Source organism: Anser anser, assembly GCF_964211835.1.
Source record: "Anser anser genome assembly, chromosome: 10".
NCBI classification, from domain to species: Eukaryota; Metazoa; Chordata; class Aves; order Anseriformes; family Anatidae; genus Anser; species Anser anser.
In genome coordinates this window covers 10311730-10339641 of record NC_139730.1, presented here as the reverse complement: position 1 = coordinate 10339641, position 27912 = coordinate 10311730, and the positions used below count along the sequence as shown (strand labels likewise).

General features: G+C 44.9%; 1 protein-coding gene and 1 long non-coding RNA gene across 2 annotated transcripts in view; one reads left to right on the top strand and one right to left on the bottom strand.

The window, feature by feature from the left end:
• Positions 1-22850, bottom strand: part of HDGFL3 (HDGF like 3) — a 37985-nt gene extending 15135 nt beyond the window's left edge. The window contains exon 1 of the mRNA XM_083850682.1: positions 22259-22850. Within this exon, the coding sequence (XP_083706808.1) occupies positions 22259-22342 (84 nt within the window). The 5' untranslated portion in view covers positions 22343-22850. The remainder of the gene's footprint in view (positions 1-22258) is intronic.
• Positions 3-27912, top strand: part of LOC310905087 — a 61087-nt gene continuing 33177 nt past the window's right edge. The window contains exons 1-2 of the long non-coding RNA XR_014588776.1: positions 3-21937; positions 26533-26614. This is a non-coding gene — a long non-coding RNA (uncharacterized lncRNA). The remainder of the gene's footprint in view (positions 21938-26532; positions 26615-27912) is intronic.

The following is a 27912-nucleotide window of genomic DNA, read 5'->3' as shown; positions in this document are numbered from 1 at the left end:
GACAGAAATGGACACAAGATTACTACAAATGTGGTGCCCCTCATCCCAGAATCCCCGCCAAGCCACGGGAGCGCTGGAACAGGTACCCCGCATCCCCGGGGGGACCCCTGTGTGCAGGGGTGGGAAGGGGAGACGGCTGTTGGTTTTCAGGCAGGCCGCTCAGCATACTTAGTATCAACAAATGTCAGCATATGACAGAAACACTTCAGGGAGACACCAGAAGACCAACGAGCAGACAAGAAGTTTTGTTGATTTCATTTCATGGCCATTATAACACATGAAGGCAATAAAATCAAGCCCGCTTAATTTAAGTGTTAAACTTGGATACTGCCTCATCAAAGGCACCGAAGCCCAGAGGGTAACGCTGTCTGTCTCACATGGCCACCTAAATAACTTCTGTAATAAATGGGGAACAGATGGCATCTCTGAGACTCCGGAGCAGGAAAACCAGACCAGCTCACACTGGTGCTTCCTGGTGGTCGTGGTGTTACCCAATGTAAAATGTGTAACGCACACCAGGAGGAGAGTCTGGCACTCTCCTTCCCCTGGCGTGTCCTAACAACTGCTTTAGGCCACCATTTTCGCTGTGTGCTCCACCTCTTCTTTCAAGTTTTCTCCCTGTCCTCGTATTTCTCAAGATACGGCTGCACAGCAGCTAAGGGAAGGGTGGCAAGGATGCTCTCCTGAGAAACAGCAAGGAACTGGGACTGGGACAATGCCCCCGGCTCAGAAGTGCCTGGACTCTAGACTTGTGCCTTTGAGCAAGGGCACTGATCACAAGGCCCAGGTAGGCCCAGCGCTCGGTCTTGTCCATACCCATTTCAGTCTTCTGTGACAGAGTAACGGAGCCCAGGTGCCTGCCCACATCAACCAGAAACACAGAGCAGCTTTACATAAGCTCTGAATGCCTGCCTTACCAAAAATGGCACTTTGGAGCATACGTGGGCGTCTAAAACTAAGTGTCCAGAGAACTCTCTGACTAAGAAAAGAGAGCCTAATGAATCCAGACAACTACAGGGCAACACCGGAGAGCAGGTGAATGGCTTGCTGCCTCTCAGGCAACTCGGTCTCAACATAAGCACATTGAATCCTGCCAAATGTCACTGGAATTGAAAGCTAGGTGCTGACATACCAGTGCTATAAGAAATCTGCTCTTCAGTGCAGCAAGGAGAGGCAACCTGCATGTTTTCACTCAGGAGGCCAGGCCCACATGTGCTTTCCTTCTCTCTTCCTGCCAAAGGACCCCAAACACTGAATTCTTGTTGATTAATAAACACCAGATTGTTTTCAAAGGATGTTCTCTTTCACTGTAAAGCATCTGCTGGCTACGTAGCTCTCAAAGGAGCATGAGCTCTGATACCAATTCAAGTCCGTTTGGACTTGCTGAAAGGACGCCAGTAGGGGACAGTTGAAACAGAGACACATTTGGAGCATCACAGGCCTCCTTTCTGCGAAAGAAATGGGTGCCTAGTGCCTAGGCAGACTATTCTCTGAGTTATGCCTAAATCGGGGGCTGTACAAGCACACCCAGACCATCCCCTGTCCCTTTCCTGAGGCATGACCCAGGAGTGCAGCAGCTGCCACCCAGCAGTGGGTGGCGGGGCCATGTCACTGTGCTGGCATGGGCTGCAGGAGACGATCCGTGCCTTGTGGACAAGGCAGCTACACACCTTTCATGTAACAAAGCCAATGAATTAATAAATAAAAGGAGAATTTATAAGCATATAAAGGGAAGATACACACTGGTGGAAGATGGAGGCTTGCATTCGGTTTCAGTTCAGCTGTGTGTAAGCAGGAACAGGAACAACACGACAAGCTGTTCGGGGTCCTCTTCATCACCAGGAGTATCCAGGGGAAAGAGTGCCAAAGATATTTTCCCAGAACTCATTATTTTCTGACATTCACTATTTGTTTTTAAGTAAGTGCCCACAATGTGATTATTGGCTCAGTAATTCATGATTTAAATACAGGTATTAGACTGTAATGGTGAAAGAAAGTATGAAGGGGAAAACACTGCAGCTCACTTTACAAGCTGATAGCAAATCAGGGAGATAATGCATCCCACTCTATAATACAACATATGCTTGCTTAAAGCTGGAAGTATCTACATTTTGGACGAACAAAGGCTATGCTGGCAGTTTACCAAGTACTGGGGTAATACACCTCAACTGTCTGAATGCCATAGCTGTCTTCCCCTTCATTATGACAAGGATGATGTCCAAAGAGAGACGAGATCCCAGAAAAATGTGGACTCCTGTGACCGAGACAAACAATGTCTGCTGGGACTAGACTGAGAATCTCATTTGGTTGCTTGAAATATGGAGCCAGCTCTGGGCTGCATTACAGAACAGCGCAGTCCAGTTACTGTCTCAGCCCTTTAAGAATTTCTCATGAAATAAAGCTAACAGCTGTAAATGATCAGTAATGCGGAGGAATGAAGACATGCTTAGCAGGGAATGCTGACCAGAAGGGAAGGGGGATCTTAGATCGCACAACGTGCTACGCTCCAAAGCAGTGAGGATCTTCTCCTAAGCAACGTCCCAAGTGCAGTTAAGCCCCATGTCATATTCCCAGCAACTCTGACCACTAGCTAAGGAGCAGCACCAAACACAGTAAAGGACAGCACAGGCATCTGTCACGCAGCTCACCTGCTCCCCATTTTGTGGCATATTTCTTTATTCATCCGAGTATCCCCCTTGACTATGTATCATCGCAGGAAACCATAAAAAAGCTTTTCATAGCTTTTGAAAGTTGGCATAGACATACAAACACATGCAGTATAAATCTGCACTAAACAGCTCAAGGATAGGCTGATAATGCTCCCACTCTAACGTTGCACTGTGCAGCTGAGGTCGAGACTTGTCCTGCCTTTGCTGATTTTGCTGCGAGCTCCCCAGCTCTCAGGCTTATGTCTTTAGTATTATAATGAGGTCAAAATATGAAGCGACAATGTTATCTTATAGCATTTTAAATCTGTGGCAAGAACTCTAGGGTATTTAGGGAAGGATGAGACCCTTTCTGCCATTAGGAAAGATCTCTTCTCTTTTTGCCTGTTTCGCCAGAATCCCTGCATTAGAGACCAGGAGAAGCGAGCTTTGCACACCCCATCCATTCCCAGCAAAACCACTTTAGCCCTCCATGAACGCCGAGGCTCTAAGTGCTTATTTAGCTGCAGAACAACCCCAGCACTCCTTGATGATTGCTGCTGTTTTGCAGTAATGGAAAGCAAGCAGTACAAGCAACCATACTGCAGCCCCCTGCTGCTGTACTCGGTCACAAATTATTCCCGTCCTACAATATGTTTTGGTTAAATATGCTGAAGATTTGGATCCGATATTTTTCCCCATATCAGCAAGATCAAAGGCAGAGAGGGAGGGAGGGAGAGAAAGGGAGCTGGCGCGTGAGCACAAGAGCGAGGAAAGCATCACTGGTTCGAACCAGGAACAAAAGAGATAAGTGCACCCATACTAGGGCACAGTGTTGTAGTCACAGAAACCTCACTAATGACTAAAGCATCTGTCTATCGGAGAGCCAGACTGCTACTGCATTTTGCTCCTGGAAGGAAACAAACAGATTCTAAAGTGCCCGTTATAACCTGCAATCAAACAGGAGATTCATCCCCTCCTGAAGCAGAGCAGACAGTGGGCTGGAGCTTGCTGCCACAGAAATCAGGGAGAGCAGTGCATGGCGTGCAAATCTGATACGTGCATCAGCAACATCATGGGCAGCCGCTTCAATTATGGCTAAAATTAAAGCAGGTGGTTTCAGATTTCGAGTTTTATCCCCTTTACTCCCATTGCTGTCATCTGCTTAATGAATAACAATTGCTTTCTTTTTGCACAACCTCAGCAGAGCTGCACTTCCCAGCATTTGTTTGCCAACCGAGCAGCAGAGCTTTAAAGACGTAACTGTGCTTTTTTTTTTTTTTTTTTTTTTCAGTAAACAAATGCCAGGCTTCTAGGGTCAGGAATGCTGAACAGAAAATTCAGCCTGGACCTCTCAAACGAGAGCAGGGCTTTATCAAACGGTGTTGCTAGGGACTACCGATGGGGAAGCAAGAAATCTGCCTACTTACATTGCAGTTTACAGGCTAGCATGTAAAAAGCAGCATGAATATTTTGCTCTCAGTGGTGCTGAGCAATTGCTGACTTCTCAGGTAGTGTCTCCAACTGGTTCTCCCGGGGTTGGGTTTGGCAGCCCTCGTACTGCAGCCCCTTCCTCCCATAGTGGCTGTGCTGAGGCGAGGGAGCCTGCGGAGCGAGGCGCTGGCTGGGTGGGTCGGGCTGGGGCTGCAGATCTGTAGCCCTGCAAGGAAGGCAGCGCGGAGCTGCCCTCCGAGAAAAACGGGGGCTCCCAGAAGCACAAATCATCCCCGTGCCTGCCTGTGGGATAAGGCAGCGTTTTCCAGGCAGGCGGAGGAGCTCCCTGGGAGGGCTGGTGCAGAAGCAGAGGAGGCTGCACCCCCTCCTGGGTGTTCTGCTCTGCAGAGCTCTACATTCCCCGCAAAATGGGAAACATGTCTCTCGGAGACGTGCAGAGAGAAACGGCAAGCCTAGTCTCTGTTTGTCTACGGCAAGCAGCTTTCTGCGGAGGTTTACGTTACCGCAGCAGTCACAACAAGGGCAGCGCTGCCCGCCGCAGCTGAAGGGCATCCCAGATGCATCCATCTCCTTCCACTTGGAGGGACAGCAGGTGTCATGTTGTACGGCTAGCACACAACCTCTGTGCTGCGGGTGTGCTGCTGTTCAGAAGCAGGACTTCCAGGCTATCGGGGTGGCTTTCGGACCACAGCAGTTCCCAGACCTTGCTCCATTATGCTCCAACACAATTCTACACTGACAAAAACCCACATATTGTGCAAAAATACCTATCAGCTTCACATGCACAGACAAGAAAGCTTTACTTCAGCATGCAGAGATGCTTATGTGGGCACTAAAACCACAAGAACAAGTCCTTTTATTTTGCAAAAGGAGGGAATTAAAACTGCAGCGCAGTAATCACTGATTGTTTTGACATACTGTAAATGCCTTTGATTGGCAAAAGCACACAGAAGCATTGCAGAGATCTGTATCTCCCCCTGAAATCCCTGGAGTCGCTGCACAGCAGTCAAGCAAAGGCCTATAGTATTTTTGCTGGAAAGTGGTTCAAGTTGCTTATTATTGCCCAACACATGCAAGCAGCTTGATCTTCTGCAGTTAGCTTATTAGCACAGCTCTAAATGGATAAAAGCAATACTCTTCAAAATACATTATTAAAATAGGGTATTTTGCTTTTCTATAACGTGTCATTTTTATTCACGTGGATTTAATATACTTTTTAATAGCTAGTGCTACTGGGAGTTAGCAGTACGGCAGTATCTTTCCTAAACCATTGTTTAAAATACGGCTCTACAAAAATGTGAAATATTAATTTTTTTCCCCAGAGGATCCTAAAATGAAAAAAAAAATAATCCAACCTTCTCCAACCTAAAAACTGTGACTCAGATCCTGTAGTACTTAAATTGAACAACAATCCAACTAAAGCTGGTTGGAGACTGCAGAATTTCACTCTCATTTATCAGGACTACGAGATATTTGAAGCAGAGCACAACTCTTTCCCTGATGTACATCATACACTAGAACTCCTGGTGTGGAATGCTGGCATATGCACTTTTTCACCCATTAAAAAAGATAACTCTGTGAAGGGTGAGACTAGAAGCGGAATCCAACTTAATAAGGTGGAATTGCACGGCTACAAAAGTAAAAATTAAAAAAGTCTCTGGGCATGGAAGAGTGCCACCAGCAAAAACAAAAAGCAAAACAAGATTAAAAACAGCAGAGCATACTTTTGAGCACTGCTGAAAATGGCTGAAGGGTATCCTGCAGACAGCCAGAAATGACAATATAAAGACATCAATCCTTTTTTCCTGTGCATGCTCAGGACCTCATCGAGATAGAAGACAATGAAGGGTTAGTTGGAGTCCAAACAATGCTGGCAGGCAATGTCTCACTAGGAAAGATCAGCAGTCCTGCAGCTGAGTTCAGCCCCTTTACATCCCTAATTAGCAGCATATTTTTTAAGACAGAAAGTTGAAATACACTTTCTGCAGAGCTGCTTTCATCTTCACTATGAAAATGGGGCCAAAGCTTAGTTCCGCATGACTAGTATCTATATGCATGACTTTGTAGATAACCAGCCTATTCATGTGATTCGAGCCCTCTGTCAGCTTGAATGGCTGGGACAGAAGGGTGCCAGAGGAGGGGACTGGGGAGCTGCCTCTGCCACTGGCCTCTGGGCTGCCCTTGGCCACATCACTGCACCTCCTTCACTCTCATTTTACAAATGGGGACGATGGTACAGTTCCTCCTATAAAGCAGATGAAGTCCAGAGATGAAAAGCCAGGTATTACTAATAACAAACACTTTCAGCTTTGTCGGATGAAGATTTCAGGTTATCAAGCTGCAATCCTCCCAGTCAGTAACCACACACCAAAGCTGGACTGTTGCAAAACTGCTCCATTTTCTCCAAATGAAATGTTTCCCTGCCACTTTCAGTGAAGCAATAGTGCTAGTATTAGGATTTTTTTTTCCAGGCTGTTTCGTAAGGAAAGGATAGGATGTGATCACACTATTTTCAGTCAAACTCTCACCTGCAGTAACTTAGGAACACGTCAGCTCATTTTGCCACATCAGACAAAAGAAGAAAGACCAGAGGTATTAAGTTTCCTCATGTTTTGTGATAAACAAGCTGTCCATCCAAAGATGGACAGACCAGTAGCCCATATGCTGAGAGACAGCTTGCAATGCAAGCTTAACCGCAACACTAGACAACAGGGAATCCACATAAAGGCAAGCCAGAGAAAAATAATCTTCTTAAGTTTCATGGATCACAAAATTACTTTTTTATTTGTGGATAGGTGGTGAGAGGTTGTTCCTTTTCAACAAATATTGCCAGCTCTGAGGCATTTTGTGTTTACTTCTTTAAGTAAATTATTCCTCGGGTATCAAAATACTGTTTGCAATGTACATCCACCTGAGCAAACCACAGTGAGCGCACTAACACCAAATTAAAGCACCTTCTGATGACAAAATTTGGTTATCCTACTTTATCATCTTACTACAAATATTTTTGTCTTGAAATATTAAAAGTGTGCAAGAAATGCACATACAAAAATGTGTTTGGAAGGCATACAGCAAATAAACACTGATTAAACAGTCAAGACATCAACACATGAGAAATTTTAGGGACTGCACATTCACAAACACCATATTTCTCTCTTGCCACTCTCTTCTTGTAAGCCAAAGGGACACTAAAATCATACCATTTTCCTCCGCAAAGTGCTCGGATGAATCCTGCCACCTGTCATATCAGATCTGTTAGAAAGAGGGGATGAATGGTACAAGAACATGAAAGACTGATGAATATTTTGGGGCCTTTCAATTTTTACACTGGAATTTTACTCTTTCATTGATGGTTTTTGTTTTTCAGGAAACATGTTGTATTCATGCGATAGAATGTTTTGGCCAGTTGACTTCATCAAAATCTTTTCAGTCAGATGCAGCCTGCCTGGGACACTGACGTTTGGTCAAATACACACAACCAGTTTTTATACTCAAGGCTCATCTGCTTCACATATCCGAAGATCCATTCTTCACTGCTCAAGCTGTTATTAAAAGAAGTGTTGCTGGTTCTTATATTGACACACTTAAAGCCAAAAGGTAAGCAAATTTCTGGAAGACTGCAATCTCCAGACTTGGCTGGCTTAATTTACTATTTCTCTTCCAATGCAATTTACTTCCCTAAAAAGTCAGTTGAAAAAATTGGAACAGCACAAAACTTCCAGGCCGAAGAACACCAAGAGCTGTTCTGCAGGATTTGGACCAGCTTCCCACAAAGTACACAAAGCCTGTTGACACAATGGCTTGCAGCTAGAATTGTTGTGAGTAAGGAAATCTGATCGATGGAGACTGCAGGTGCGAACCTTCAGTTTACGAAAGGTGGACACAAAGATCCGAGGCGCAGAAGGGAACGACCTGCTTCACTTGCTGCTTCACTTGCTGCAGCTAGAAGGCTCCTTCTAGGGAGGTTCCAAGTTTGACACTTTGGAGGCTGCAACCATTAAGCTGGGCCTTTGGGAACAGAAAAACCTCCTGCTTGTGTACTCTGTGACCTGTTTTGTTAGCCCTACTTGCAGCTAAGGATTATATCAGGGGACCAAAATGCTCCTTATCACTGAACAACTGCATTCAGACTGTGACTCCTCAGCAGCACAAAGGTCTAAATCCAGATTTTGGCGCTATGGGATGAGTAATAATCACCAAATATCATCAGCACCCAGGCCAATTATTTTGTTGTGACGCAAATCACATGTACAACAACATGTGCTCCGTCTAGGGAGAACGAGAAACCATGAAATCTAATTGCAGAGCCAACGAAATAGAGTGACTTGCAATAATTTTTCATTCAAAGTCAGGATTTCCTGTTTACTCCGCTGACAAACTGCAAATTCATACCTGCAGAAGAGCTCGGCATTTGTAGAAAGCCTTGGGTTGCTATAAACTGAACAACTGTCTGTGAATAATTGTCGTCATTAACCCCCAGCCTTAGCCCCATCTATGGTGCAAGCCAACCGATGAAACTAGCAGCCTGTTTTGCTAACTAACACGCAACTTCTGCCTGGGTCGGCTGGGTCACTGAAACAACTGGGATTTTTTTTTGAAGAAGAGATTCATGCAGTCACAGTGGTCTCTGTGCAGCAGTCAGGCCCAAACTTGGTATTTTTACTGGGCTTGCTTTGATTCTGCTGTCATTACGGTGTCAAATACCCTCTCTGCAAAGTCCCTCAGTCTAGGTTAAACTCTCAGGAATTTTAATCTGTCTGCCTAGAGAGAGTTAGGAATGAGCTTTTCCAAGCCAAGTCATACTCCTTCCCACCTGCCTGTTTTTTCTGCTTCCAAAACCTCAGAATGACAGTTTTCATTTAGCCTTCATTTAGATTCAACCAAAAATGTAATGTTGCTTATATTTACTTAGATACTCCCTAAAAAATTAACAACCTTGTTTATCAAAATGAACATTTTCCTCAAAAAACAAACCAAACCAAAACAACCCTCAAGCAGCAGCCTACAGGAATGAAACTCTTTGCATTAAAATATTTGAAGCACTCCCATATGTACATATGGACCTAGGAATTTAAATCCTAATTGCTAAGCCAGATTAGAAAAAGATCACTCAAATGCAATAACGAAAACGTGAAAGACAAAAAGATGTATTTTTTTTGAGCTGTAAGTGGCATTAACATCAGAGACAAGTGGGATGTATCAGTATGGTAGTGACCAGACTTGTAGGGTGGCATGCCCATTATTTTAAAAAATACGCTTACTTAACAATTTCACATCAGAAACCCTAAATACGAGTTTTAAGCACGCGAGTACTCTCTTTGATTTAGATTTTAATCTCTACTTATTAATTATGGGCTTGAATTTGCATACATGTTTACATACTTGTAGGTTTAAGACTTACTTTGGAACATCCTCTCTTTCTATCCAGTAAGTTAACTTGAATTTGTGTATGAGGTACGTGTCAGTATTTTGTGTTACCTTTAAATGACTTCTCAGAATATGGTGTTTCTGTGAACACGAGTTACCTACAAAAGCCAGTGACTCAGGAGCAGTTGTACTATGGAAGTTACAAAGTTTACTCCAGAAATCTGCTTGCTTCCAAAAGCTTCTGATTTTCTCTTACTTTCCTTCTCCAAACACCACCAGGGCTTCTGGCCATTACTCTGTCTCATTTCTGTAACTGACTTTGAGGGGCAACCAGAGGATTAATTTTAAAGGAGCAGTGATTTTTAAAGGATACAGGCTGTCAGGGGCAAATTGCATGTGTGGAACGGTAATAGCTGTTTTCCCGCATACATTAATACTAAATTTTTAAAACACTCTTTACCTCTAAATCAGGAATAGCATCCATACTGAGCAAGGAAGCTTAGCACTCTCCATTGGCAGCTCAGCAAAAAAAATCCATGTTTTACATCAGGTTAGCATTTTGTTTTATAAAGCAGCTGTAAAGAAACAGCGTATTATTCTGACTCATCTTGTGCAAATAACTAGGAAAAGGCAATTACACAGAGAAGAGAACTTGGTTAATGAGACACATATCTGGAACTGGGGAGGGCATTAGGGAACACTAAACACACAGATTTATCCTGGGATCCAGGTACTGTGTTTACATACACCTCATACAAATCAGTGAAATACAGTCATAAGGCTTTCAGGCTGGTATTCAACATTTTAATTTTAGGTATCGCTTGCTTTCACTTTTTAAAGCATTGGTGATGACACGTGACATGTCCAAACCATCTTTCACAGCCAAAGAGTTTTAGCTCGCACTGCTCATGCTTTTAATCCTGAAGATCCCCAGCTCAATCTCACAGGCACCGCGCATGATGGCAGCCCTTTTCAATAAAATCTGTCATGCAGACAGCAAACTTTTGGCTGTAGAGATGACTCTGACACCCCTGTTACTACACCAGGTCAAGTGTATTGCTGACTTTTGACAAAGAAGTAAACTAACATCTTCATCTAGCAGCAAATGTTTTGAAAAAGTAAAAGCTTCTTGTTAAAAAATTGGTCCCCTTGCTCCCACACCTACTGAAGAAGCTGGCGTTCTTCTTAACATATTGCCACTAAAATCTTTATTATTATGGGCTTCTAAAAACTTAACAGCTAGGAGCTGATCCTGGAAGCATAGCTGGGCACGCAGTTGGCACCATAAACAAAGTCTTTGCCTTTGTATGATCAGATCCCATCCAGCACAATAGCGCAGCAATTATACACACAGGTGAATCCACTCATTCGTAAGGCGGGAGATGGCACAAAGCATCTTGCAGAAGACAAGGAGAAAGCACTCACAGCGTTTTAATGCTGAAGAGCCCTGTCTGACAACTGCGTCTTCTCTAACCTGCGTTCATCTTTTAACATGGAATCTTTGTCATTTTACCAGAAGCACCAATTCAAAAAAACCTGCTCAGAAAACTGACCTGCTCTCTTAACAGCAATGAAAAGCTCCAAAGCAGTGTCTCTCAAACAAACACAGAGAAAACAAAATATTAACAGACAGGACAGGCTTATTACCAGTGATAAATCATCACAGACATTAAAATTCTAGCCACGAGGCTTAATAACTTTATGCTACCTTCTTCTAAAGGCTGTTATACAAATACTGACTGTGACAAAGAAAAATAAAGTTTGCAGAAGAGGAAGATTTTGAAAAATAACTCCTGATAATAAGCAGCAACAGCGAGTACCTGAAAATGTGAACATGTGTGAGTCACCTGATCCAGACACCATACGAAAAGAATTATCTGTTGAGTTCGCTGCACCGCTAATATCCTTCAAAAGCCCTGGTATTTGGAGAGGCACTGCAGTATGGAATGTCATCTTTTATTTTTTAACTTTTTTAAGATGAACGCCTGCCTTCTCCCTCAGGCTACGGTCCTACTTTGTGTTTCTACAGGCAGGGCACCACAGATGTAAGCGGTTTTACTGAAATCAAGGAATCTTTATGCAGTTAAACTCGTTCGCTTGCTTTGGGACATGGTCTTTAGAGAGCAAACTGATGGCAAAGGCATGATCTTCCTTCCGCTCTGCTGTAACAACCAGGGCAGTAAGCCTCCAGCCCTGCAGCTGGATCTGACTGGGCTTCAAACACTCGGGATGCCCAGCAGGAGCCTGCCGGTGGGTAAGGGGACGTAGTGCTATCGGTACGGTGCTAACATCCCAGGGACCTGCATCTCGCAAACGCTTCCACAATAATGGAATAACCCTGAATGAGCACTCCTCACTGCATCCCAGATAGCTGTGCTTCAAGAAATCCTTGTAGAAATACTAATGTACGTTGGCTCAGATGGCAAGAAGGATATCTGGGCTGAAACCCAACGAGCAAGTGATTAGTTTAAGCAAACAATGACACAAGATGCCACCACAGCATGGCACAGTGCCTGGCACGAGACGCCTTGCTTGGGTTGTATTCCTTGTCCGGATCTGCCTCACCTAACGCCTGCCGTGCTCTGGAAGAGGCGTCGCAGGACAGCACGCCGGGAGCCTTTGCAAGCATTGAGACCAAGGTACTCTCCTGTGCTCCTGTGCGTGTGTGGATAAACATGCAGTCACTCCGCTGAAACCAGCGGCGGCAAAACGGATATGATAAATGACTCACAGAGCCCTAGGTCTGTGAGAAATACGAGCCGCAAGTAACCCAAAATTTAGTTTGCAAAAGGAAAAAGCTAACACATCTGGGAAGAAAGGATTGGCAACGTAAGAGAGAGAAAGCTGGAAGCAGCAATACTACAGGAAGCCAACAGTGGACCACAAGTTGCACTCGAACAGCCGACGTGCTGCAAAGGTCGAGGCAATATGCAGAAATCCCCACATGCAAACACACATCCTGCCAGGGGGCTGGCAGACAGCCCTCACGTGGTGTGACTGCACCCAGGAAAACCGCTCGGCCCCGTGCGGGACCGCCGCGAGGGCTGCTCAGCAGTTGCAGGAAGCTCATGAAAACGCACACGTTTACGTCAGCGCAGCGTGAAACCAATCAATGGGGCTGGAAGGCTTGATTTACATACAGTGATTAATAATAAATGGTCTCCCAAGGAAGAAAGGCCACGCATGGGCAGCCTCGCCTCTGCCGGGAGGTGCAAAGCCCACCCCTCTGCCCCTGCTGGTCAGGGACCCCTCACCCATTGCCCTTGGGTGGCCTCTGCACCAGCAGTGGGACCCGAAGGCAAAACTCCTCGAGAAGGGGAAGGATGCAAGGCTCCTTTTGAGGCACAGAGCTCTGCCTTCCGGCATCATCTTAGGCTGCTCTGTCAGGATGGCGAACCTGTGACACATGTGCTAATTTAAATGCCACTTGATCAGGGCTTTCTTCCCTTCCTCCCCACGGAAGACACTGATATCTGCCATAGGAAAGACAAACCCTAAGTGCCCAGCGGTGAAAGTTTTCCCAAAGGATAGGTGGAGGCGGAGCTGGAAGAACTGCCTCCTGGTTACCAAACAATAGGTTAGGGACTTGGGCAACAGCCAGGGGCCGAAACCTGGATTCCTGATTTGTCTGTTTTTCTCAGGCTGAGGAGACAGCAGCTGAGGAAGACACCCTGTCCTCCAGAATACAGACGGGGTTGGCTCACAGGATCCCTTTCAGGGAGGCTTGAACACTGTGCTATGTAAGATTCACAGTGCTGAGAGAAAACGGCAAAAAAGAGCTGCCTGAATCCAATGACTTTCTATGCAGAATGCACAAGCACATCAGGGGAAGGACCGTAACCCCACAACTGTTCTTTGCAACCATAGCATTTGCTCCTCCATTTGCACTTTCCTGCTTCTCCCACCTAGATTGCATCTCCAGCCTATATGCTACATATCTCTGTAAGGTCACTCCCTAAATTATTATCAAGTTTCAATATATACTTTATTTATACATTTTATAATCCAATTTGATATGGGATTGATTCCCAGAAATGGTTTGCATTACTGCGCAATTGTGTCTTGAGCTCTCCCAGACTTACTTCTACTCACTGCCTCTGCACGGGTTTACCTCTGCTACACGTTGCTTCACAGGTAGGTGCTTTCCGAGCCTGACAAGTACAAAATCATTGACTCTCAAGACTTACACGCTGTTTTCTAGCTGACATCAGTGACACCAGTGATCCTGCAAGGTTCCTACACAGTCTGGAATCTTTTCCCTCCTCCCTAGCCCCACTTACTCTGCTGGATGTAGGATGCTTTGTTAACTGATCGTCTTAAAGAAATTCTTTGGCGTATGACATTCCTTGCTCTGTTTTTCCTCTTTTGTTACATGATGCCTTCTATTCAAACAGCCAAACTAGAGCTGGCAAACAGCCTCTCTAGGTTTTTTACACTTTGCTGCAAGGCAAAATAAACAGTTGTTTCCAGTTTGCATTTTCAGGGCTACAGATGTATGTTAATTATCCTTTCAGTCTGCTGATGGAAAACTGAAAGAGATTTAAATGTATTTTTCTAAGGCAGACACCAAACTCTCTGGACACCTGTCCCTTCTAACTCTGGGCTTTGTGCTTCTCAGAGCACAGTACAATCTCTCCTCCTTTTATGTTGACTCTAAAGGCACTTTCAGATTTCAGCAGGGGTTTACAAAAGGCCAGGAGATGGGGATTAAACCTTGCTAAAATTCGAGAACTTTATGTGTCTTTTCAGAGCAGCAGTGATGTGGAAGGTACCATTTGGATTGAACTGGGACCATTTGAAGGATGGGGAACTTCAGAACAGAGCAACAGGAACAATATCATAACATGGGAAGTTCATTCTTTTGTTAAGATGCTGTACTATTTAATCAACTATCTTACCTTCCTTTTGTTTTCTAGAACAATGAAATGAAATGAAATGAAATGAAATGAAATGAAATGAAATGAAATGAAATGAAATGAAATGAAATGAAATGAAATAGGCAGGTCTTATATATTCTTTAGGTAAAAATATTTATTATCAAGACCGTCTTGTCAAAGAGTCCAAGTAGAAGAACGAAGAACTGGAAGTGAAACTGTAATTTATTTCCAATTTCTGTATCAGGTTTAGAACTGGCTGTTACACAAAAGAACGAAACAATCTCAGAAGTGCAAAGCCAGTAATGCAGGGACCTTCCCCAGAGGAGGAAGCAAGGATCCATTTCCTTCTTTAAGTTTTAAAAGCTTTACTTCATGATACTCACTTGTCTGCCAAATATTTTTTGGAATCTTTTAAATAACTGTTTATTCTAGTTGTTCCTACTGTGCTTCGGCCAAACTACCGGGCCCTTCTCTGCTGATGCTGCCTCTACTGGAGTCCAGAATCAAGTGGTGTGCTACCACAGCAACGTGTTACTCCTATGTTTTAAGCATCCCTCGTGTGCATCCCGGTGTGTATACATACGCACAGAACAGCTACGTGCAGGCACACACGTACACGGATACCCGTGGTATCTAGAGGTAGGAGACACAGATGACACAGGGGCAGACTTGAAAAGCACTAAGGTACCTAAAGATAGAGCAAAGCACTGACGTTCAGCTAACTCCTGACACCTTTAGAAAGCTGGCTCCACATCCTCTTCCTGCCTGCTCCATGCAGGCTACTTTCCAGTGTTTGTTGCTATATTTATCACTTGAATTACAGTATTACTGAGAGGCCTCAGGCAGACTCCTTCTCCTTATGCCTCTCAAGCATACAGTGGGAAGGTCTTTACTGCTCAGACAACACCGTTGCAAACAGTTCAAATGTGAAAGATCTCTACATTGTCATCACTTTTCCAGCATTATCAGGAAATCATTTCATCTATCCTCAGATGACAATTGTAGATACTTACTGACAGCAATCACTTGCTTGGAACATTTTTATTACCCTAAATGCAAGAAAACTAACGTCAATTCAATATTAGGATAGAGAAATCAGGAAAGAGTTAAGACTGAAAACTCAGCCTTTGTTTTGCTGCCTGTGCTTCACTCCAGCTGGGTCTCCTAACAGGTTCTTTAACACAATAACAAACAGAAGAGATCTGTCAATTAATATATGTAATGGAAACTAACAGTAAGAACATGCAGATTGACCTGACAGGCTACAGATTTGACTGAAAGGGGCACCTTCCCTTCAGACAAAGCGTGTGTCTATCCAGTGATTTCCATGAGGTTACTTGATGAGATCTATTCGGTAGCTTTGGAATGGCAAGAAAAACATCTAACACAAAGCCTGCACGGAATGGGTATGAAAATCTTTACATGCTTAATGCCTCAAAACTTCTGAGTCAACTGTCCTCCTTCTGGGCTAGCTTCATTTGGGCTTGTAAAACATGACGCTGCAGGAGAAAATATATTCCTCTATTGTCATTTACACAAAAAGAACAGACTTGCACATTTGGGGATAGTTATTTAAACTAATTAAAAAAGAGAGATTTAAAGAACTGATTTTAAAGTTCTCCCAAATATTCTTGTCTGCGATAACATCAAACATAGAACACCTTGGCCCCAAAATGGTTCGTTTGCCAAGCAAGCGCAACTGGAAAGGTTTTAGTATAAGTTACGATTCAATTTTCTGTATAAAAACTATTCCACTCTAAGCTACAAACCTCAGGTGAAATCTGTTTTCAAGTCACACTTACAGCAGAACACAAGAGCACGGATAAAGAACATCAGCTGCTGAGGTTCCTCACCTTCCAAACAATAGGAGAATTCACACTTCGCTCCTTGTTATTTTTGTTTTAGGAAATGAAGGAAACAGTACCCAATGAGCTGGTGAAGTCACTGAAAAGGCACTCACACCTTCTCTAAATACGACCAGATATTTGCAAATAAAAGTTTAAGCTCAAGTTATCTAAGCAACATGTTTCAACCTGGTGCAGAAGGCTTAGAAAGCAAAAAGCAATTCCATAAAGAACTCCCGGCCTTAAATGTCTCTTTTCAGATGCACCTCCACCGAATTCATGGGAGTGCTGTGTGAAGCAGCCAACAATCTCAGAATTAGTTCCTTGGTTATGACAGACCTTTGCAGTGATCAGCACATCATGTCTCATCTCAGAGACCTGCCTGAAAAATTGCTTGCAGATCTCTAAGGGGTGATGTATGAGTGAGGTACATAATTAAAGCGGGAGAGAGCAGGAAGAAGCTCAGAATTGGTAAAGGAGAAGTCACAGGAGACTCATATTTAGTAACACAGCAAAAGTGATGTCATAAAACAGAGCAACCAAAAGGGGAAAAAGGAGAAAAGCACATGGTGAAGGACTGGACAGGTCCCAAATGGCCAAGGAGAAAAACTCAAAAGACTGGGTTTTGGCAGAAAAACACAGAGAAAGATCTGTTGTCTATTTCTGATGGACCCTTTGAAGTTTTCTGGATCTGATCTGATTTTTGTCTGTCATTCTTTGCCAAAAAAGATAAACCCTGCCAGGGAAAACCTACCTTCCCTTATCCTTATACTAATAAGAAAACAAATGGTCTGTTTTAAATATCAAACACTTAAAATGTAGAGTAGAGTCTTTCTTCTATGATGTGTTTGAGAGTTTAATATTTCCAATCTGCCATACTTGCAATTACAACTGACCAGAGTTGTTCCTGGCTGTGGGAGCACGGGCCTTGGTCCTACACTGAGAGCTTCACCACAATCAACCCACAAGCTTCATCCACTTCACTGACCTGGAGAACAAAGGTTTATTTACTAAAATGCCTGTGTGTAAGTGTCTAAAATACATTTTTACAAATTTTCTACTGACATTAAAAGTCTTCTGGAATTCTGTCACTCCGTAGCAATAATTACTTTTAATATTCTTTAATACTGTAATGAACAGTAACACTATAGTATTATTAGCCTTATCTTTTTATGCTTTAGTCTACCGAAGTCTGTAAGCATGAGCTTAGTTTTAAGCCCTTCCCTTAGATTACTTTAGCTCTTACTTTAAGGTACCTAACTTTCACATCTTGCTGTAGGGGGGTGGCACAGTCAAACAATACTGAAGACTCACTCAGCTAAGACTTATCATGTAATCATCCTTACATTTATGATGCTGAGCCTGCCGCAGACATTAGCTCCTGTTAAAATGGCAGCATTTACTATGTATCACTACAAGCAATAAACTCAAAATTTCATACCCATTTAAAACTCCAATATATTAAAGTGCCTCAAATGCCACTCTGTCATCGCAACTGGCAGATGCTTTATAATAGTGATGTTCAAATACAAGGACTGCCAGGTACCTAGCAAATCCGGAGTTCAGGTAGGTGTTAATTCAAAGCAGAAATAAGGGCACTGGACAAGAGGAACACAAGAGCAGGAGTCCGGAAAACAGGAAATTTATACTCACAAGACACTAAATGCACCTTCAAAGTATCTGGCATGCCACTGTCACTTTAAAGGATGTGTTCTCCTCCCAGCATGAAATGGTCTAACCAGCTTTAGACATCCATGTGTTTTACATTAAAATACACTGTTTTACCTGCTTGGATCTGTTTTGTATTGTCCCAAATCAACTTAAACATCCCCACACAAACTATCTGGCTTTATCCAAACCTAGTTCTTGTCTCCCCATCTGCATGATCCTAGATTTCTGTTCATCAATGGCATCAACCATTTACCTGGGCATGCTCTTATTTTATTGGGGTCATTCCAGACTTTTTCCTCCTCTCTCTACAGCTGCATTAACAGCTTCCTTCCTATTTTTAAATCAGTAGCTAATTTCAGCAACTAAGTGCTTATTGTTTTTTCAGGGTCGCTCATAAAACAAACACCATTATTGATCCTTCTGGATCTACCACCAGTCTTCCCCTTTTATCTCATCTGAGTGACCATTCAAGGGGCAATTTCTCAATACACCAGGACGTCTATCCTAGATTAGCTGGGTATCTGAAGAAAGAGGTCTTTCTGTCCATGTGTGCTAACAGAACTCCTATCGCAGTAGTAGCCAAGCAACTCCTAAGTGTTAGTGCTTTTGTTTCCACAACACCTTTTTAAAGGGAAAAGTGCTGTTACTTGTCCTATAAAAACAGGGAGCTAAGACACAGAGGGATTTAGTGCTTCAAAGGCAAAGACCATTCACGAAATGTACAATGAATTGAATCTTTTTTTCCTATATTTTTACCATAGCAGCCTTCCTTCTATTTCTGCATGCACTCTGGATACACAGTTGCTTATCAGTTGGACTACAGCAAGGGATGACCTGGCCAGTTGGCATTTATTCCGCATTTTTGATCAGGTGCATATAAAAATAAAAACACAACTTGTTAAAGTAAACTGCTGCCAGTATTTTATCTGCTCTTACTATTAAGTTTCAATATAATTCTTGGGTCCTAAACTCTAAACCTACTCACGGTCCTCCAGTTAAGCTAAAGGAAATTTTGGCTTTGCCCCAGAAAACATACCAAAATACAAAACAGCCTTCCCAGGTGGTGAGACCCAAGTGACATCTTTCATGTACCAAGTATCTAAAAGCATCTTTTGAAGACAGTGCATTTATTCACCAATTCTACTTTATCAGGGTACGTAAAGATAACATTTACTGGCCATTACCATTTTGGCTAAGTGTGGCAAATTCGATCCTTTTCAAATTAATGCTAGACTGACTCATAAAGAAACTCGAAATGCAGTTTGACTGCCATAACGCACCATCAATTATTAGATAAAATTTTTCACCAGTCCCTCTGCGTATCAATCATTGCTATCTGGCCACTTCCTTTAAGGTTTCTCTCTCTTCTCCCACAGTCATGAAAATCGGCCTGGTTCTTGATGATCGTGAGACCAACATAACTCCAAAGAGAAGCTAATGGTCTAGGACTAGAGATTGCCACCTCTGCTGGATATAGGTGCAGTGTTGTGCCACGTTGGCCAGCTGGGCCCACGAGCGTTGTACCTACTGAAAGACGAGAGTAATTGAGGCAGATCTGCACTAAGGCAGCTGTGCTGCTTCTGGGATCTGAGCGAGATTTTCTGTATGACAGTACCCGTGCACATGGAAACACGCAGTTGAATCAGAGCCAAGCCAGTAATGCCTGTGCACTTCATTACAGGGTAGGCAGTCCTCCTGCCCTGCTTTAACACTTCTCAGCTTTATTAAACACAGTTTAAGAAGCCTGTCCCTGCACAGCAAATTCCTGCCAAAGGTCCCAGACATGCAAAGCGCCATGTGGCAGGACAATAACACTGCTATTTAAATGTATTGTTAGTTGTATTATTAAGCTAGTATATTAGCATGAAACATGTCGACTTTCACATGAGGATACAAAGACCAAACGTGCTAATTGCATAATGAATGAAGAAGTAGGTAGCTAACACTCAAGGATTTGGAAACAAGCTAATCCCCTGGATAAAAGGCATTCAATTAATCAGAATATCAGACTTGACTCAACTCAAACAATTCTTTTCTCCTCATAGGTATAGCATAATGTTTTGTGGGAAACAAAATGAAGATCACTGTCCTCATCAGGTTTGTCCTTCACTTAAGGAAGTGTGCATCAGGCAAAACCTGGCAACAAAGATGAGGTGGAGTCCTAGTAAAGACAGTACAAAGAGTATTTCTCACAAGTAAGGCAGCTCCAGGCAGACACCAGCCCGATCTAACACGAAGTTGTATGTAACTGCTCCACATGCTGCAGGAGCATGTTGGAATTGTGCCTGTCGATGTTCAGGTGAACTAAAACCCGGCACCAACACCCCCCAGCCTGCCTGCTCCATTCCTGCCTGATGGTTGACTCTGGGCTCTCAACAGTTTCTACCTCGGCTTGCTAAGTCATGTTAAAACTAGAGACTGCTTTGTCTTCACTTGAACTTTACATCCTGTTAGTCTGCACAAAGGAAGTAAGATCTGTTAATAGCACACCTATTTTTTCCTAATGAAGATGTACTCTCTTGGAGATTATTGTCATTCACGTACCTACTTAGACACCTAGTCAAAGGCTATGACCAGCTGCATAGCATACAGTGATTTTTTTTTAAAGGAAAAAAAAAGTCATTAAAACAAAAGGGCCTGTTATGCTTCTAGGTAAACAAATGGGAGTTTTTCAGAGGCTCAAAAAAGAAAGAGATTAACATGCTTCCACGTGGTTATGGTCTCAACTGTTCCCATTAAAATTTTCACAGTAAATTAAACCATAACAGAGGTAAGAAAGAAGTCAATTTTCAGTGGATCACGCTATTCTGCTGACATAAATTGCCATTTTTAGGTAGTATATCCAGCAACCTGGACAATGATAGAATAACAAAACTACAACCCGGTGTTGATTAAGTTTGTCCTTCTGCATGCTAATTTTAGTCTGCTCTGCCAAAATAATTGAATGCATCACCTTATTTACATGCTTCTAGATATTTAGCACCCTCTCACTATTTCTTTACCAACCTTTGCTTAAGCCTGTGGTGTTGGCCTTCACTCCTTGTAGAGTATCTGCTGTTAGAAGATACTGATATTAGAAGCACTGCTGGTGCTTCCTCAGCTACGCTCAGGGAGCCTTTCCATTCGCTGCCCACCACTTACACTCATGTTCTCCCAGGGCTCTCTCCTGAAGGGTAATGCTAGATGTCTATCTTGAGCCTGCCCTTCTCTGTTTTCGTACACATTGCATACAACACTCCATTACCTTCATGCTCTTACAGGTTAGAAACAACAGAAACTTTCCTTGACTAGGAAACGAAGGCATCAAGAGCCATGGAATTGTCCCAGAAAGGTTGGAGAAGACAACAAATAGACTCCCACTGTTTGATGCCTGCTAATGAGTTCACACAACGCGTGTTACGCAATGAGTTTACACAATAGTGACCAAAAAGGAGGGAAGGGACAGGCCCTGTAAGCGTGCCATGGTACCAGACCCCCCTGGAGAAAGCTCTGCTCCGCATTATTGAGGCTGCACCAAATACGGATGTTTAAATACAATGGGGCGCTTATGTGACTGCCAAATGCCCGCGATGCTCTTCCACCTCAGTTACATCACAGCGGCGTAAAATAAAAGATGACAAAGGGCTACGAGAGAAACTCAACGAGGTGCAAGACAGCACCAAGCCAGTGGCAGAGCTGGAGGCCCAGCACCCAAACCCCTGCGTGCGGCGGGGCAGCCGGGGGGCCGCGGGGCGCGACGCCCACCGTGGGCACAGCAGGCCGCCCGCCTCACCCAACCTGCCGGCAGCAGGCCGTGCCTCCCGAGCCCACCGGCACCCCACAGGGCGCCGCCACCCTGACCGCAGGCCTCGGCCCCTTCCCCTCGCGTGTCCCCTGGACCCTAACCCAGGCCGGGCCCGAGGCCTCGTCCCCGTCCCCGGGCCAGGCCGGAGCCGGGCCCGGGGCGGCGGCGGGGGCCCCCCAGCCCCACGGGGGATCCGGGGGGCCGGGGCGAGGGAGGGCGTATAATAAACAGCATCGCTGTCACGCAGGCAGGGCTGCCGGCTCCCAAAGCCTCCTCCCCGCGATAACAATCCAGGTACAGCCCGCGCTCGCCCCCCTCCCTCCCTCCTTCCCTCTCTCTCTCTCCCTCCTCCTCCTCCTCCCTCCTCCTCCTCCTCCTCCTCCTCCCGGGGGGCCGGGGGAGAAATCTGCAGATCAAAGAAAAGATGCACAATAATAGCGGGGTGGGCTCGCACCGCGGCCCCCCGCCCGGCGGGGGCCGGGGCCGGGGCCTCCGGCGGAGCCTCGCCGCGGCCCGGCCGCTGCCAGCCCCGCGGGAGGGCGAGGGGGGCGGCGGCGGCGGGCCGGGGGGGAACCGGGGGGGGTCGGTGCCGGGCTCCCCCGCCGCGGTACTCACCCGGGCCGGCCAGTGCGGGTACCCCTTCATTTTGGCGAACACCAGGTCTCCAGCCTTGTATTCTCGGGGCCGCGGACGAGCCATCGGGAGCCGCCGCGGGAGCCTCCGTTCGTGTCCCCCCCCCTCCCTCCCTCCCTCCCTCCCGCACCCCCCGCCCCGCACACGCCGCCCGGGGGCAGCCGGGCGAAGCCCCCGCGGGGTGCGATGCGCCCGGGCACGGGGCCGGGCCGCGGGCAATCCCCGATCCCTCTCCTCCTCCTCCTCCTCCTCCTCCTCCGGCGGCGGCGGCGGCGGCGGGAGGAGATGGGGTGTGTGTGTGTGTGTGTGAGTGTGTGTGAGTGTGAGCGTGAGTGTGTACGCGGGGGAGGAGGGGGAGGCCTTGGACACAACCCCAGCAGCCCCCGCTAGCAGGGAGCCGGCTGGCGGCGGGGCTCCTGGCCGGGCGGGGGCGGCCGGGGAGCCCTCACCCCGCGGCAGCGCTGCCCGCGGCCCCCCCGTGCGGAGCCGCCTTACGCCGCCCGCTCCATCCCCGCCGCAGCCGCCGCGGCCCCGGGAAGATGGAGCCGTCTCCTCCGAATTACTCCTCGGGCAGCGACCGAAAACAGGATCTTCTTATCCCCTCCCGCCTCCCCCCCGCGCTTTCCCTTCCTGTTATTTTCTAGGTACACAGATCGGTTTCTATGAAAAGAGGAGAGCAGAGAGCGGCTCCCGTCCCTCCCGGCCCTTCCTTCCCCAGCTGAAGCGTGACATGGTTCTTTATGCGCGCCTGACATGGAGGCCGGGCGAAGAGGAGACGCCGGCTGCGCCCTGCGGCTTTTTGCAGCCGGGCCCCGCGTTCCCTCCGGCCTGCGGGGCCCCGGCACCAAGGCCCAGACCCAGCCTGGGTCGGATCTTGGGGTGCCCCGGCCCCCCGAGCACACCCCGCCGACAGGCTGCCGCTGCACCCGCTGCCACAGGACCCCTGGGCTCACCCCGGCCCTTTTCGTGAGGCAAAACGCCCGCCTCAGCAGGCCCCAGAGCAAAGGCCTGGGTCCAGGGCACGCTGCTGGGTCTTCCCAGTTTCTGCACCCACATTCACTCTACCACCAGGCCCTCCATGTCCCTCAGCACCATAAAACTCAAAAAAAAAAACGAAACCACAAAAATAACAACCCACAGCACCAGGGAGACCTGGAGCTGGAATCTCCTTAAATTCACAACAAGGGCTTGCCTGTGGAGGATGTCAGGGGCTTGACTCTTGCCAGATATGCCAATTTTTAAAAGCCTCTACCTCTATGGAAGGAAACCATTGAGAACTCACAATTCCCAAACCCAGATACTGCTATTTTTACAATAATGTTACCAGTTAAGTTGTAATGTTCATAAATCAATTGTTATAGAGATTTATTATACTGAAGTATTGTCTAGAGGAGCAAAAGATGAAAGCATCTGCAACCTGGGTCATAAGCAGAAAAGTTAGGAAAGGTTTTTCCATAGGTTTGGCTGAGCCTGTAGCATGCAAGATGCCAGCTATCCCCTTTGGGTTTAGGGAGACGGCTCTGTCTGGGTGCTTATCCACATCCCAAGGAAAGCACCTGGCAGCAGGCGGATGGAGGAGGAAGGAGTGGCTGAAAGCCGCAGGGTCACATCTAGGGAAGGAAGTAAGTGGGCCACAACAAGCACTGCCAGCCAGTAGGGCTGGTAATGCAGAGAAAGGAGACAAGCAAACACCTCTTCTAGCACCTGATTTTGGGCTGGAACAGGACCAAGAAGACTCTCACTGTTTATGGTGTCCCCAGGCATGGCTGTGGTACCCAAACACCGCTGTTGGCAATGCATGAGTAAATAAAGTTTGGCACTTTGGGTCATAAGACAGGGTATGGACTTCTCTGCTGAGGGAAGCATTGCTGTAAAATCATTAACTCAGGTATCAGTAGCAGACTAACAATGAGGAAAGAAAATCCAAGAAGCTGAATAAACACTCAGGTGATTAGCCTGCACTCTGCTCAGTGCGCTTATCTGTGCCTGAACTACCCAGATCAGTGACAGGGTTGCCAGAGCAGCCACCTTCAGTAGAGACATGTGGCCAAACAATTCACTTTCACTTTCACATCAGATAGGATTTCGTATCCTTTTAAATTCATACCTCATTTCAGTTTGAAGTCTCTTCAGAACAAATATAATACAAAATATCTGAGTACAGGAGTTGTGGACTCTGATCTGAGTTTGTCTGGAATAATTCTGTGTGTTGCATCTTACTTCTCATACTTGTGTTATCTTCCCAAACCACCTTTATCTCCAGAATACTTACTAGAGAGATGGATCTGATTTGTTTTTCCTATTTACATTATCTGCTTTTCATTTACTGGTATTAATAGCTCTTTCTAGTAATTTATTTAATGATCTTAAATCAGAAAGGAACAGGAAGTATGTCTGTTTCTTCCAATGTATTGCAAATGTCAGAATAGCAAAATTCAAAGTGACTAGATACTGAACTGAAACATCTCATCAAAATGTTCAGTTTTTTAAATTCTGTCTGTCTCAGCATTGGTGTCTGCAGAGGATGCAGTGAATGAATAATATTTCTAGTCTGCAGTGGAGGTAATCACATAGTAGAGCTCTAAAGAAAACTCATCCCATGGACATACGAGGTTGCAGCTCTCTTTTTCTCTTGTGTACAGGCTGCAGTTGGTAAAAGAGCTGCCAAGGTAAGAACTCTGCTCAGCTTTGGCCAGTTGAAAATTCTTAAATAATCTTTGCAAATAGTCCCACCATCAAGCTGTGGTTAAGCTGCTGGGAAAGGATGGAAGAAGCAACAAGTGTCCCTGCTGATAAATTAAAAAGGAAATCAAATGCTCCACACATTATCAACACAGAAAAGTCCCTCAGCACAAACAACAAAGGAATTTCTTAGTGTGAGTGCATAACTCCATCAGCCACTCATTACAGCAGACAAAAGCAGAGACCTTCTGCACAGGGACGGTTCTGCTACGTCACCTGTACTCTGTTCCTCTCCTGTTACAAAGGATAACAGGGTATCTACCTCTTCTGCACAAAAGTGGGAAAGTGGGAAAGAGGGTTTCTTCCAAACACTTCCACAACAGCAGTTGCAGATCATAAATGTGAGTGGAGGGATGCTGGAGCTTGCTAATATATATAGGCTACATATTTATAAACCAGGTCCTAAATGTACAGAAGTCAAGAGCTGGGCCTGCTTTAGGCCCAGACAAAGGAGCAGCAGGTCACAGAGGCAGCAACAGTGTCCTCACTGGGCAAGGGAGACCTGCAGTGCGGATGGCTCCCTCCTTCCACCAAAGCTCCCCAGAGCAGTACGACCAAGTTTCCTCTCACTTCTCACCCTGTCAGACAGGTGTTTCTTGAGCAGGGTGGTATATAAAAGTATGAGCAGGGAAAGAGGGGGAAGGCTGAGACCCAGCAGGACCTTGCAGAGAGGTGGTAGGGCCAGGAATGTGGTCAGTCATGAAACTGTGAGTCACCCAGGACAGATGGTGTCTGAGGTAACTATCTTGAAGCTATCGCCACACTGCTGAATTTTGCTGTCCCAGTAATTCCCACGAAACAGTATTCTTGAGTATCCTATTGAGAAACTTGAAGCCAGTCCTGATTATTTCCCCCTGTTCATATGAGGACAAAAAAAGCATATGTGGACAAAAAAGGCCTAATTCCAAATGCACCCTCTGAAGTCATGAATACAGTTTTAAACACACATAAATTTTACAAGAAATATTCCATGATCATACACTTGTTGGACATTTGTATGCTATCCTGTCTATGGACCTTATTCACCTCGCTATCTCACGTTGGCCATTTTGTGACATGCTGCCTATATTGTGTATTATGTTATATGTGTGTAATATATTATTATTTATATTATTATTTGTACATATTATAATATAATTACAATATATAAATACAACTATAATATTTTTTATTATTATTTATATCATTATTTATATTATTTATATTTGCCTCTGAAATTCTGTCCCTGGCCAGCCTATAACTTTTGTTTTCCCCACCCAAATCCCTTCTAAGATCAGGCTATAAATGCTCTGCAGCATGGCCATTTGTATGATCAACTTTACTGTAAGATATTGAAAAAATATTTCTTTTGAATATTTACTTTTTGACTTGTCTATCTGTAGTTGATATGATTTTCTTTCCTTCTGCATTTCCTTTTCCTGTATGTAAAAATGTGACAGTGATGATTACAATGATTAGTATTTTGCTTATGTACAGAGTAAGCTAGTGCTTATTTTATTTTAATATTTTAATAGGAAATCGTTCTGAGTCACAACTGAACCATTTCTCCATGCAACACTTCTGAGAGCAACGTCTGCAGTCACAGAACTACTTGAGGTCAGCAGAAAGATGCCATAATCTTATATGTCCATCCCAACATGCACAGAAAGGCACTTACCATGCTCATTAGGATATTCTTAATTACTGGAGATAAGAAGCTCACCAGGGGATCTCAAACCTTCTCTGTAATAAGCTTAGAATGGAGAAGGGTGTGTATCTTATCTGGAGCTGGTTATATATATCCAGTTCCCTGAATCTTCTTATGTTATACACTGGAGCAATCTCCTAATCATATTAAATTAGACAATCTTCAAAGTGATTGCTTTATATGCTGCAGAGGTGTGAATGCATATCCTAGAGGCAAAAAAGATTGGAGTACTTCAGTTAAAATTAACTTCTTGTGTGGTTGGGAGCCTTCCATTATTACCTGGAAATGTTTGTACAGGTTGGAAATGTTATTAGCAAGTATGCATTGCTGTCACTCCTTGTGCTCTATAGGTATCTTGAAGCTACAGCAAACAAAAGATGCCAACAGTGAATGCTGCTTAACAATTTCCAATTCAAACCTTTGCTTTCAGTTACTTATATATTTTTCAGAATTTAACCATCAGAATTGAAATTTTCCATGATGATTGTGTGGCTAAAAATTAAATCTCTTCTGACAATGGCAATAGAAGAAATAACTGTAAAAATACCAAATTGCCAGGTACCTTTTGCTGTCCTATAAGTACCCATAGAAACGTAGCCAAGTTGCAAGACTCTGATAAGCATTCATATGCACACAATAGGGGTTGATAAACAACTCTCAGATGTTCTGTCTGGACTAAACATGCTCTAGGCTATGGCGAATGTGATTCAGCTCATGAGTGGAGATGACTGTGGAAGCACTGCTTGTGAGAGGAAAAAAATGGCTGTTTCCCTCCTAGTACCCAGACAGTGTACCAGAGTGGCATGACCAGCTATCAATGCAGAGAGAGAACTGGGAAAAGTTGGAAGGGGAGCAGGAGTTAAAGCCTGGGAAAGGCATGAGAAAAGCAGAGAGGGATTAGGAGACGAACAAAAGCAGCCACACGTGGAAGAACACAAAGTTTTCAGAATATCTTAGAATGTATCAAACAAATTCACACATTATCTATCAAAATTCTGTGGCCCAATATGTCTCATTCGTTGCCTGTAACTTTTCCATACAGAGACTTCACTGGAGGGGTTGGAACAGGCATTGAGGCATTGGAACAGGCTGCCCAGGGAAGTAGTTGAGTCACCATCCCTGGAGGTATTCAGAAGACATGTAGCTGTGGTGCTTAGGGACATGGTTTAGTGGTAGATTTGGCAGTGCTACATTAACAGTTGGACTT